Source organism: Rhincodon typus, chromosome 45 (assembly GCF_021869965.1).
Source record: "Rhincodon typus isolate 14 chromosome 45, sRhiTyp1.1, whole genome shotgun sequence".
Lineage (NCBI taxonomy): Eukaryota > Metazoa > Chordata > Chondrichthyes > Orectolobiformes > Rhincodontidae > Rhincodon > Rhincodon typus.
This window is the reverse complement of record NC_063376.1, coordinates 6,138,788-6,151,941: the sequence shown is the minus strand read 5'-3', so window position 1 is coordinate 6,151,941 and position 13,154 is coordinate 6,138,788. Positions and strand designations below refer to the sequence as shown.

At 49.0% G+C, this 13,154-nt stretch overlaps 1 protein-coding gene across 4 annotated transcripts in view; it reads left to right on the top strand.

Annotated features, from left to right (window-relative positions):
• Positions 1 to 9,953, top strand: part of pofut1 (protein O-fucosyltransferase 1) — a 13,043-nt gene extending 3,090 nt beyond the window's left edge. For all 4 annotated transcript variants that reach the window (XM_048619983.1, XM_020523276.2, XM_048619982.1 and 1 more), the window contains exons 2-8: positions 605 to 805; positions 1,908 to 2,029; positions 3,041 to 3,223; positions 3,914 to 4,026; positions 4,863 to 5,055; positions 6,895 to 7,137; positions 9,208 to 9,953. In XM_048619983.1, the coding sequence (XP_048475940.1) occupies positions 637 to 805; positions 1,908 to 2,029; positions 3,041 to 3,223; positions 3,914 to 4,026; positions 4,863 to 5,055; positions 6,895 to 7,137; positions 9,208 to 9,396 (1,212 nt within the window). In that variant the 5' untranslated portion in view covers positions 605 to 636 and the 3' untranslated portion in view covers positions 9,397 to 9,953. The remainder of the gene's footprint in view (positions 1 to 604; positions 806 to 1,907; positions 2,030 to 3,040; positions 3,224 to 3,913; positions 4,027 to 4,862; positions 5,056 to 6,894; positions 7,138 to 9,207) is intronic.
• The last annotated feature ends 3,201 nt before the right edge of the window (positions 9,954 to 13,154 follow it).

Below are 13,154 nucleotides of genomic sequence, written 5' to 3'. Positions count from 1 at the left end.
TACTATCTCTTATCTTTGCCATTGTTTACCACCCCACCAAGTTTTGTAATGTCCCTCATCGGGGGGAAGCTCATCAAACTGAACGGGGGCTCTGACCCCGGAAAAAAAGCACAGTGGAGTAGAACGAGGTCCTCCTTTGCTGAATATCCAGTTTCTGTAGAGTGAATGATTCTCGGATGTTAGTTGTGTTTGCTGTTATTATGTCCCCCGTCAAAGGTAATGCCTCTCACTTGGGGCTGTGCCTCTCCCAAGCATAAAGTTCAATCCAGCTCCTGCCTTGTACATGCTGGCATTGCCTGCTGGCAGTTTGACTACAGAGGCATCACAGTCGAAGCTGATCCTGGCCCTTGACCTGAAATCGAATATTTGGCTTTGTGAATGATGTCATGGGATATTGAGATGCCAACTAATTTAACCCTGTACCACCCCAGGGATGGTGGGGATGAGGAGGGATTTTTGGGTGGAGGAGGGTGGGAGGGACTTTGGACAAGTGGGGAGGTGCCACTGGATGGCTGAGGGGGAACGAGATTGAGGAGGCACAAGGCTTGGGTCAGAGGGGTTTTCTGGGCCCTGATGTGAACTGACCTCTCGATTTATCCGACAGGATAGCGCCACGATGTGCGTGAGTCACCGGACATGAGACATCGGGCAGAGCGCAAAATGAGGGCCAGGACAGGACCCCTTCCCCTCCATTTTGCCCTCCTCTTCTTCCTCCGGTGGGGCTGGCTCCCTCTGGGCGATACGACAAAACAGGACCCCCTGACATGGGACGAGAGTGGCTACGTGGTCTACTGCCCCTGTATGGGTAAGTGAGAGGCACCTATGTATACCCTCACATCTATAAGGAGGATCTACTCTCCACATCTCCAACCACCACCTCACCTTGCCCACTCGCCATGCTTCAAGCTGCTTCTTTTTTCTCTCTCCACGAGTCGAAGTGTTGGGAGTTGGAGAGGACTATACGACCATAATGTGCATCACTCACTGGATAGCACAATCATGGAGCACAGAAGGAGGTCATTGTCCTGTGCTGATTTTTTTTTTACCTCATTTTTCCATTAACTGTTTTTCCGATTCTTCATGTGAAAGCATTTGCTGAAATTGCTTCCACTGCCTTTTTGAGCAGTGTGGTCAAATCATGACAAATTTCATTTCCCCCTTGCACACCTCTAACACCCTCCCCCCCACCCCGCCAACTGCCTTCTCTGCTGCACTGATTCTCTTCAAATAGTCTCCCCTCTGGTCAGAAACCTATGAGCAGGAGCTATTCAGCTCCTCAAGCCTGTCCTCCATTCTAAATCACAGCCGATCTCCTATCTTGACACCATTTATAGTCCTATGCATTGTGTCCCTTGATATCTTTCATATGTAGGTATCTATCGATCTCTCTCTTGAACATACTCTGACAGAGTCTCCATACCCTCCGAGGTTGAGACTTCCAAAGATTCACCACCTTGAGTGAAGAAATCCATCCTCATCTCAGTTTGAAATGGCCTGTCTCTTATCCTGAGACTTTGTCCCCTGGTTCTGACCTACCCACTGCCCTCCCCATCCAGGGGACAGCATCCACCTTGCATTGACTCTGTCTGTCCCGTCAGAATCTTGTAGGTTTCAATGCCATTTCTCTAAACTCCAGAGAATATCGAACCGATTTAGACTCTCATCACAGCGCAACCTCTCGTCCCAGAGACCTGTGAATCTGCTGAATCTTGGCTGAGCCACCTCCATTACAGGTTAAACCCACATCTCATCGTGGTAGTGGGCACACCGCTTGGTAAGTATTATTCTGACCCTTCCCCTGTCCAGGGACCTAGGGGTGAAAGTTAATGTCTGTTTGCTGTTGTGTCCTGAGGGTCTGAATCATTTTTGCTTTTAAAAAAAATTCTCTGTGTTCTATTTAAAAACAGGCCGATTTGGGAATCAGGCTGATCACTTTCTGGGCTCCTTGGCGTTTGCAGAGATGCTGAATCGGACACTGGTGGTGCCCCCTTGGGTGGTTTACAGGCACCAGACGCCTCCCTACACAAACGTACGTTACCTGTCCCATAGCCGTCATTGCCAAGCAACATCACCCCCTGGGTCAGAACCCGGTCTGGATCTCCCCTCCTGGAGCACCTGGGTACACCATCTAGGTGACAGTCACCAGTGGGTGCCAGTTCTAAGGGAGTACTGCACAATCTGAGGTGCTGCCTGTGCTGTGGGGGGTGGGGGGAGTGGACATGTTAAATCCCTCAGGCTGGTGGTGGGAATGGAAGAGATTCCCACTACCGCTGTTGGAAAAGGAGTGGTTATCCACACTCCCCCACTGCGCTGTCAGTGTCTCTCACAGAAGGAACTGGAAGGTGAGCGAAGTAGGGGAGGAAGTGGGGTGAATCAGAACAGTGTTGGGGGTGCCACCTTAATTCAAAGTTGTTGTCATGTCATAAGCACTGAATGAAGATGGTGCGAGGGATGTTTCTGCTCTCTCTAGGGCATGGGCTGAGAAAGGGTGGGGGTGTGATAAAGGGGAGAGAGATGACCCCACTCCCGCCGCTGACCCCGCCCCCGTCCCCGAATAGGGTCTCTGTTTCTCCACCTGAGGGAAGGATAGACAGAGCAACTGGTCACGGGTCCAAAGGTACACTGTACAGAAGGGTACACAAAGAGGCTGTATCCGGTCTGAAGGATGTGCAGGCGTCAAAGGGGAAATGGAATGGTTGTACGCAGGGATCAAAGTGTACGCAGAATGGCTGCACACAATGATCAAAGGGTACACAGAGTCATGGTATGCTGTTAGAGTGTCACCGTTGCCTTGTAGAGTTAGCCCTGTGTCATTTAGGGTGTGGACTGCAGGTATGGCATTGTGTCTTCACTCAACTCCTGGCTGTTTCCACTGAGCTGTCTTTCTGTGAATGACAGAATATTGGCCTTGCTTCCTTCCCCCTTGTCTTTTCCCCACTGCTGTCTCCTCCCTCCCCTCAACACCTGCAAACTCCCTCCCTCCAGACCTCTCTCAGAAGGGGCAGTTTTGATTTAAGTTCTGGCCTGTCTTGTTTTCCAGGCCCATGTCCCATACAGTGAGTACTTCAAGCTGGAAACTCTGACAGAGTTCCACCGGGTAGTCAGTATGGAGGATTTCATGCAGGAACTGGCACCCGCGCACTGGCCCCCGGGAGAAAGGGTGGCATACTGCTTCGAGATGGCAGCTCAGAGGAGTGCAGATAGATCATCATGCCCCATGAAGGTGAGGTGTGATTTTTGGGGGTGTGGTGTGGGATAACGAGAGTTAATTGGCACCCGCAGAAGGGGGAGGGATATAAAGAACGGAGGTATGAGGGTAACAGCACTTTTATGGCTTCACGATTTTGTGGGATCGCGGCAGCAAGACCAGCATTTATTGCTCGTCCTAACTCCCTTTGTCCTGAGTGGCTAGCTGGGCCATTTTTCAGAAAAGTTAAAAGTTAACCTCATCGCTGTGAGTCCACAGTCACATGTAGGCCAGACCACATTAGAATGGCAGATTTCCTTCCCCAAAGGATATTAGGGAGTCAGAGGGTTTTTACTATATGCTAGCTACCATGGTCATAGCTTTCAATTCCAGATAATACTAACTGAATTTAAATTCTATCTTGCAGCCAAGGTGGGATTTGTACATGCGTCCCCTCAGTGTTGGCCTGGGTCTCTGTATTCCTGACCCAGTGATATTAGTGCTCCGCCATTGATCCCTGATTCCTGGAACCCAGTGTACGAACATTGAGTGTGCAGCACTCGGACAAAGGGTTATCGAATCTGGAGATAATGGGTCGGGAAGGGGAGATTTATTAGGTATAGAGGGGTTTTGGGGCAACGGAAATATTGGGACGCTGAGGTGGAGGGCACTGGGATTGCAGGAGCACAGGGACTGTTGCTTGACTGACCACCTCATGTCTGACAGGATGGGAATCCCTTTGGGCCTTTCTGGGACCACTTTGGCGTGGATTTTGATCGCTCAGAGCTGTTCAGTGGGATTGCCTTCAACTCGTACTACAAGGCTCATTGGCTGGATAGGTAAGTGAGGGACAGGTGGCTCTGGACTGAGGGGCTAACAACAGGCAGCTGGAGATTTGATGGGCGAAGAGATGGTGCCCAGGGTCCCACATCATTCCCCAGCATAGTCTATAACTCCTGATTACTCATTACTGATCCTGTACTCTAGAGGATTGTGACCTTGGCAACTGAGGAGCTGCTGTGGTACCAGGGAATGGTCTGTTGTAAACATGGCAACAGGGAGTGACCATATTAAAATCTTACCAGCCACTCTGAGGTTATGTCTTCTGTTCTCGTAGAATCTCACAATCTCTAGTGCAGTCAGAGACCATTCAACCTGTTAACTCTGCACCGACCTCCAAAGAGCATCCCACCCAGACCCACCCTGTCCCCGTAACCCGATGTTGCTAATCCACCTAGTCTGCACATCCCTAGACGCAACGGGGGCAATTTAGCTTGACCAATCCACCTACATCTTTGGAGTGTGGGAGGAAACCAAGCACCCAGGGGAAGCCCACGTAGACACAGGGAGAACGTGCAAACTCCACACAGACAGTCACCTGAGGGTGGAATCGAACCCGAGTCCCCAGCGCCGTTAGGCAGCTGTGCTAACCACCATGTCACCCTTGCTGGATTTGTTTTCTCACGGACGTAGTAGCCCATCAAGGTAATGAAAATAGGTGACAGTCAGTAGAGATGTCATGCCTTTAGCAACAATCTATGACCATCAGTGATGTCACATCCTTAATAACCAGCAATGCCCCAAGGCCCTCCATTGTTGACTGGCCTCTGTGTTTATTTTTAAAATGGCTGATATTTTGGAGCCGCGTTTTACTGGCACTCTGCTCCCTCTCCAGGTATCCAGCCTCCAAACACCCGGTTTTGGCCTTGCCCGGGGCTCCGGCCCAGTTCCCTGTGCTAAAGGAACACCGGTACCTCCAGAAGTATGTTGTATGGTCGGACAGAATTGCCCAGGAGGCTGAGAACTATATCCAGGCCTTGCTGCTCAGGCCTTACCTGGGCATTCACTTACGTGTCGGGGTGGACTGGGTAAGTAACTATTTATTTATCAGATTGTTGTGGAGGGTGGCACCTGTCAAGGTATTGTCTTAATCTGTCTAGTCCCATGTGTGCTTGACCAGACAGCCCACCGCTGAGGGAACAAACTCAACAGCATCACCAGTGTCTGATAATGGATGCTTGTGACAGTGGGTCATTTTGGCGCACTGACATTTCACGTCCTACATTAAAGAATCCAAACCCAGTGGACCAGGAGGTCTAATGGCAGGAAGGGAAAGCCATGCCTGAGTGCATGGCAGAGCCATACAGAGCAAGATCCCAGGTCTGCTCTGCATGGCAAGCTAATTACAACAAAGATACATTAATTGAGAACAGTCAGCCTCAGTAACCCTGGGTTACGAAGGGCTACAGACAGAAACGGGGTTTGGATGAGATTTTGCATCGAATCTGCAGCTTGGAAACAAGCCATTCGGCCCATCTGTTCGCTACTGGTGTTGTGAAATATCCATTTGAAAGAATATTAACTCCTTGGCTCAGTTAAGTTGACAGTCAGTACAGTTTTGGGACCTGCCTTCTGGCCTTAGCCTTTGGTGGGAGTCATGGCGTCATGGGTCCAAAGACCCGAACAAGAAAAATACCTCAACATAGGAACAGGAGAAGGCCATTCAGTCCCTCCAGACTGTTCACACCATTCAATTAGATCCTGAGTCATCTGTTTGCAAACTCCATTCACACTGAGCATAGCTATAAATCTCTTAATTTTTTAGTAAGCAAGGCAATTATCAGCGATTGGACACTAGGAATCACTGTAGCAAATTGTTCTTCATCTGATCCTACCAAGTCCTCCCCAAATCCAGAATCTTTCCAGTACCAATGTAGTTTATTACTAAAACTGTACATGCCATTAATGAAGCTGTTGACTAGAATACTGTGTCCAGTACTCCTCGCTTCAGAAGGGATAGACATACGAAGAGGTGCAGCAGTAAGGTCACTGGATTAGTAGTCCAGAGGAGCAGAATAATGTTCTTAGGATACAGGTTTGAATCCCAACATAGCAGATGGTGAAATTTAAATGTGATAAAAATCTGCAATTTAAAAAATAGCCAAGTGGCAGCCATGCACCCACTGTCAATTGTTGCAAAAATTCACCTGGTTCGCTAATGTCCTTCAGGGAAGGAAATCTGCCTGCCGTCCTTACCCAGTCTGGCCTACATGTGAGTCCAGACCCACCGCAACGGAGTTGACTTGTCACTGCACTTTGAAATGACCTATAAGTTCTGGCTGAGTCAGCTATGCCCACAAAACTATGAACGGTTCTCTTCTTTAAAAGAAACTGCATTGGGACCATTTGGGAGAAAGTCCACTCGCCTGATTTCCGAGATGAAATGGTTTGTCTGATGAGGGAAGGTTGCACAGGTTGGGCCTACACTCATTGGGATTCGGAAGAGTGAGAGGTGATCTTGTTGAAATCGATAGGATACAGAGGGAAACCTAGAACTAGGGGCAATGTTTTAGAGTGAGGGATCTCATATTTAAGAGGATGGTAAGAACTGTCTCTCTCAGAAGGTCCTTAGTGTTTGGAATTCTCTCCCTCTAGAGTCTGGGTCATTGAATATATTTAAGGCTGAGTTGGATTTCTGATCAACATGGGAGTGGAGGGTTAGTGGGGGTAGGCAAGGAAGTGAATTTGGGGCCACAACCAACTCACCAATCTTTATTGCATGGCAGTGCAGGAAAGAGGGGCTGAATGGCTACTCCTGCTCCTGTTTATATTATTCCCCTCATAGAGGAGTGAGAGCATTCTGATGAATCTCCATTTGGTCCCCCACTGAGGTTAATCTGTCCATCTTGTACCTCCCTACCCAACAGAAAAATGCATGTAACATGGTAAAGGATGGCACGGCAGGACCACACCTCATGGCCTCACCGCAGTGTGTTGGTTATAATCGGCAGACGGCCCAACCCCTGACCATGGAGATGTGTTTGCCTGGTCTGGTTGAGATCAGGAGGGCAGTGGTCACCTGGGCAAAGAGGATCAACGCCAAGGCAATATACATCGCCACTGACTCTGAGACCTTCAGCGCCGAGATAGAGAGGGCCGTGGACAGAAAGGTAAGGGAACCGTGGGTCCGAGTCCAGAATCCCAACATTGCTGCCCCGCTATCATCATCGAAAATCCTTTTCCCCAAGATGTGTGGCCCTCTGGAAGGGAGGAGGAAAATGGCGAGGGTTCATGATCTCTGACCATCCTCTAATCCACCCTGGGTAGGCAAACAGGAGCATGGAAGAACCCAGCAAGCCAGGCAGCACCTGGAGGAAAGGAGAAGTCAACATTTCGGGTGTAAACCCTCACCAACTCCCACACCACCAGCCAGTTCTGCACCCGATCCACTCATGCTCATTTGCATCAAGCAAATACTGCTTGTGAGCTTTTCAATCCCCACCTCCAAGAAATAATGCTCGCAGGTTTCCTCAAAGCCTTGCACATCTTCTCCCCAGCATAGCCAGTAACCATTGCATTTTCTCAGCTCTCCAGGCCTTTGTCTGATTCCTAACTCTGACTGCCTACTGCATCTAGAACTTCTTCCTGAGTTCTAATAGCACAACCCTTCCAGCTGCTCTAGATTCCTCGCTGAGTCCCTGGCACAGAACAGTTCAGCTGTCTTCCGAGCGGTACTATACCACTTATAATATCAAATCTGTCTCTGGTTCTGTCTTTTCAAACAGTCTGTAACTTTCAAACTCCCCGAACTGTCCAGAGGGTCCTATTGGAAACTTTGTGACAGACCCCTCCTCTATTGCTGGGTAGAATTGAATATTACTGATATCTGGATCCTGTGAATTGTTGGACCTGAGTGCACTATGAATGTTATGATCTCTCACAAGATTGGATGCAGCACAAATGGCATACACTGTACATTTGGATAGGTACATGGATGGGAAGGGTTTAGAGGGATACGGACCAAATGCGGGCACCATGGTCAGCATGGACCAGTTTGGGCTGAAGGGCCTGTTTCCATGCTGTGTTACTCTGTGACTCTAATGATTTTGCATCACACACAGTCAAGGATTTCTTTTTGAAAGAAATTATCTGTTAACAAGGGATTATGCTACTCTGGAACAAAAAGAGGTTGCTGTAAAAGCTCAGCAGGTCTGGCAGCATCTGTGAAGAAAAAAGTCAGAGTTAACATGTCAGGTCTGGTGACCCTTCCTCAGTTATTTATTAGTGTGGGGCCATTCAAGGGCTGATTTGTTCTGGGTGGTATCAAACTTCAAGCTGTTCTGAGGAATGGTCACCGGTCCCGAAACGTTAACTCTGATTTTTTTTTTCTTCATAGATGCTGCCAGACCTGCTGAGCTTTTCCAGCAACTTCTGTTTTTGTTCCTGATTTACAGCATCCACAGTTCTTTTGGTTTTTATTTATGCTACTCTGGATGGACCATCATTTATTGCTCGTCCTAATTGCCCCTTGAGGTGGTGGTGATGAGCTGCCTTCTTGAACTGCTGCAGTGCACGTGCTGTCGGTAGATCCACACAGTGCTGTTAGGGAGAAGGGAGACAGGAGACGCTGAAGGAATAACCGATGTATTTCCAAGTCAGGATTACGTGTAACTTGAGGGGGACTTGCAGGTGCTGGTGTTCCCACGTATCTGCTGCTTTTGCCCTTCTAGATGGCAGCAGCCCTGGGCTCAGAGGGTGCTATCGAAGGACTCTCGGTGAATTTCTGCAGTGCATCTTGTAGATGGTACACACTGCTGCTGCTGCTGAGCGTTGTGGGGTGGAGGGATGTTTGCAGTCGTGGTGCCAATCACATGGGGGCTGTTTTGTCCTGGATGGTGTCAAGTTTCTTGAGTGATGTTGGAACTGCACTCGCCCATGCAAGTGGAGGAGCATTCAGTCACACTCCTGTCTTGGGCTTCGTAGATGGTGGTCAGGCTTTGGGGTGTCAGGAGGTGAGTTAGGGCTGCAGAATTCCCAACCTCCGAACGGCTGTTGCAGCCACACTACAGATATGGGTTAGTACAGTTCAGTTTGTGGAATGCTGATAGTGGAGATGTCAGTGGTATGTAAGTGCTATGTAAATTAAAGTTGTTGCTGGAGCATAACTGTGCCTGTCACATAAGAGCTGGGCTGCTCTTGCCTCATCTCTCTAAGCTGTGTCTTCCTTTCTGCTTCCCCAGGTAACGGTGGTGAGTCTACAAGCTCCGCTGCCTCAGACTGACCTCTACATCCTTGGCCAAGCCGACCACTTCATTGGGAACTGCGTGTCCTCCTTCACTGCCTTCGTCAAGCGCCAGCGGGATGTTCATGGGAAACCCTCCTCGTTTTTTGGCTTGGACAAGCCACCAGGGCCCCACGACGAGCTGTAAGGCCAGATTGAGGGGCGGGGACGGGGATTAAGCTGTTGGGGTTCGTTGAGGGTGGGTTGGGGTGAGTGAGCAGGGTGGAGAGAAGGATCCCTGACTCCACCAGACTGTTCCCAGACAAGACTTCACACGGCTCTGCCTTAGGGTGGGGCCGCATCGGAACACTGAACCCCCTTTTGCAGCTGTTCACTTGGTGATGCCCACACTCTCTCTCTGTCTGTGAAAACTCGCTGGTACGCGTGCACGCAGACTCACACATTGTCAACACAGATACACATACACAAATGCAATGGCAGTTGTTAGCCTCAGAACCCCTGGGGTCTAGCCCCTATCTGCTACATGCCAGAGCTAAGGCCATCAGCCGAGGATGAAGCCAGAAGCCCGGATCACTTCAGAGCCACCAGGAAGGTTAGTGTGGGATTCGGGTGTGAACCACGGATGGGATTATCCTCAGTGTTTGCACCAGGACCCAGAGTTCATGAAGAGAATGATGAGTAAAAACAGACTAGTCCTCTGTAATATTTTAATTCTGATGTGACAATAAAAAATTCTTTATAGATTTTCTAATGTCTTCCTTACTCAGCACCATCACATCAGTAGAGGGAAACTGTGTTAAACTACGGAAGTGTAGAGTTAGCTTTACTTTCTATCTAACGCCATGCTGTTTTTTTCTCTTTTTTTTGTTATACATTCATGAGATGAGGTTGTTGCTGGCTAGGCAGCATTTCTTGCCCATCCCTAATTGCCCAGAGGCAGGACGTTATCTGGGTGTCTGGATTGACACTCCAGCAATAATACCACTAGGCCATTGCCTCCCCTATAACTGTCCTGGGAGTATTTGAAGGGGACAATGTGAAGGAAGCTTTACTGTGTATCTAACCATGAGCTGTCCCTCCTGGGACTGTTTAATGGAACACTTTGGGGGAAGGTTTATCTTTAGTTAAAGAGTTGAAGGAGCTTTAATTTCAGTTTAAGAGTACAGAGTGGTTTACTCAGTATCTAACCCTACTGTGTACCTGTTTGGGGACAGTGCAGAGGGAGCTTTATCCTGTATCCAACCTTGCACTGTCACTGTCCTGGGAACGTCTGATTAACCCTATGCTGGGAGTAGGTGCCGAAAATGCGCGGTGTTACATTGAGGTGATGACATTGTTCAGTACAGAGGCTTAAGATTCACAAAAGATATAGGAGCCCTTTTGTCTGGCCTACGGGGCAGTCACTGGAGAGAACATCGTAGGCAGGTTGTGAAATGAGGCTATCCCTCCTGGCTGTTGCAATATGTATGATAATTCAATCAGTATCATATGGGTGATTAACTGCTCAGCGATGGTTTATATAACTGGAAATTTGAAATGGAAATAAGATGCTTTAGGTAGAACGTTTTACCACCACCAGATGGGGATAGTGCATTTTAAAAAAAGTTTAACTAACGTGGCTGAGCACTTATATATTAACAGCCCCATTTTCTAAATTTCTACCCCTCGAGACCCGTGTAGACTTCTATGAGGTCACCCCTCTCAGTTTTTTTTCTTTCCTGGCCTGTACAGTATTCTCTGATTGTTCTAACCTCCCAATTAATGGCAGCATTCTCATAAATCCCTCTGCATCTTTTACCGGTACCTCCGTACCCTTTTCTGGAATGCAAGGTGCAAACTGTGTACATGTAAGGGGAGGCATAGCTAGATTATTAATTCAGAAACCCGGGCAACGTTATATGGCAGAATTTGAATTCAGTAAAAAAACTGGAAATCAGAGAAAAATGATGACTGTGAAACCGTTGCTGATTGTCTGAAAAGCTAATCTGGTTCACTGATGTCCTTTTAAAAGAGGGAAATGTGACAGCCTGGCCTGCGTGTGACTCCAGACCCAGGGTGATGAGGTTGACTTTTAACCTCTCTCTGGACAACTGGGGATGGGCAATAAACGCTGTGACACCCACATCCAGTGAATAAAGAATAACAGATAACTACCTAGCCAGCCAACCGCTCCTTACGGCACAGAAGGAGGCCGTTTGGCCCATCGAGCCCATGCCAGCTCTCAGCAAAGCGATCTTCTGTTCTGTCCCATGGGCAGATTTACTTACTTCACGTGCCTGTCCTTTCGAACTCAATCTTCGACCCTGTTTCTTTGGGTTGGGTCCGACTAATATTCGAGGCAGTGTTTACCTCCAGCCCGTTCCAATGCTCCCGCCACCCGGCGTGGGGTCCGTCTTGTTATTATTCCAGTTTCTGCCCAGCTCCATTCTGCAGATTTTCAGGATTTGTTTCACGCTCCCCCAGAAAAAGTTATACCCCGTCAATTCTCGGTGCCGGAGGGGCTACGTCGATTTTAAACCGGCTCCCTCAACCAACGTATGGTCAAGGTCCCAGGGGCGCCCATGGTTGACCGTCACGCGACATTAACCGCCGCCGCACGCCCTAACCAACCGCCGATGCTGACACTAACCGTCAGGCAACGCGCGGCCTTCTCCGTCGCGTGCGGCTAACGTGACAGTAACCGTCGACCAGAGCTAGCCTCCCCGCCACACACGGCTCTCCCCTCTCCCACCCCCATGGGATTTTGATGTGGGGTGACCAGGCACCGACGCCCGCCCCACTTCAGAATCCAGCGGACCCCTCCTCCCCGGAGCTGTCAGGGCCCACGGATGAACGAGTATGGGTGGGGAGGAGAGAGAGACTTACTGAGTGGCCGGCAACGACCCGATGGGCCGAATGGCCTCCTCCTGTGCCCTGAATGGCTCCGAAATGCTCGGGGCCATCGAGAGAGTGCTGTAACAGAGGCCAAGTTTGGCTTTGATTGCTAGGGGTAGAGATGTCCGAGAATGGGGGGCTGCATGTTGAACAGGAAGATGAGGAACTCCCTCTGCCCCATTCTCAGAGGGTTATTACTATTTGGTATTCTCTGACCCCAGAGAGTGCAGAGGCTAGGCTACTAAAATATAGACTCATACAGCATGGAAACAGATCCTTCGGTCCAACCAGTCCATGCCAACCATGCTCCCAAATCTTTTATTCATTCGTGAGATATGGGCATCACTGGCTAGGCCAGCACTTATTACCCATCCCTAATTGCCCAGAGGGCAGTTAAGAGTCAACCACATTGCTGTGGGTCTGGAGTCACATGTAAGCCAGACCAGGTAAGGATGGTAGTTTCCTTCCCTAAAGGACGTCACTGAACCAGTTGGGTTTTTCCCGACAAATGGCAATGGGTTCATGGTCATTAGACTCTTAATTCCAGATTATTATTGGATTCAAACTCCACCCTCTGCCATGGCAAGATTTGAGCCTGGGTCCCCACAACATTGCCTGAATTTCTGGATTGACAGTCCAGCGATAATGCCACAAGGCCATGGCCTCCTTGAATATGCTCAAACTCAAGTTACAGAGAGAGTCGAGGATAATAGAAGACGTGAAGAAAAATAGAGTTTAGGCCAATAATTGGATCAGCCATGATACTGTGGAAAGGCTGGCATGCTGGATGGACGAAATGGCCTACTCCTGCTCCTAATGGTCAAATCTGGTGACCAGCCATGCTCAAACCTTAAGGGACTGATTCCTTGTTCTAGTCCTTCATACCCCCAGCCCCCACCCCACCATGTGTAGCCCTTAGCCCTGGTGTATCTTTAGATATTTTAATGATCATTAGATCACCCCAACACTTTTTTTATTGAATCAAGGCTTTGTAAGTGTGTCTGGATGGACCATCATTCACGGCCCATCCCTAATTATCCCTTGAGAAGTTGGTGAGCAGCTTTCTTGAAC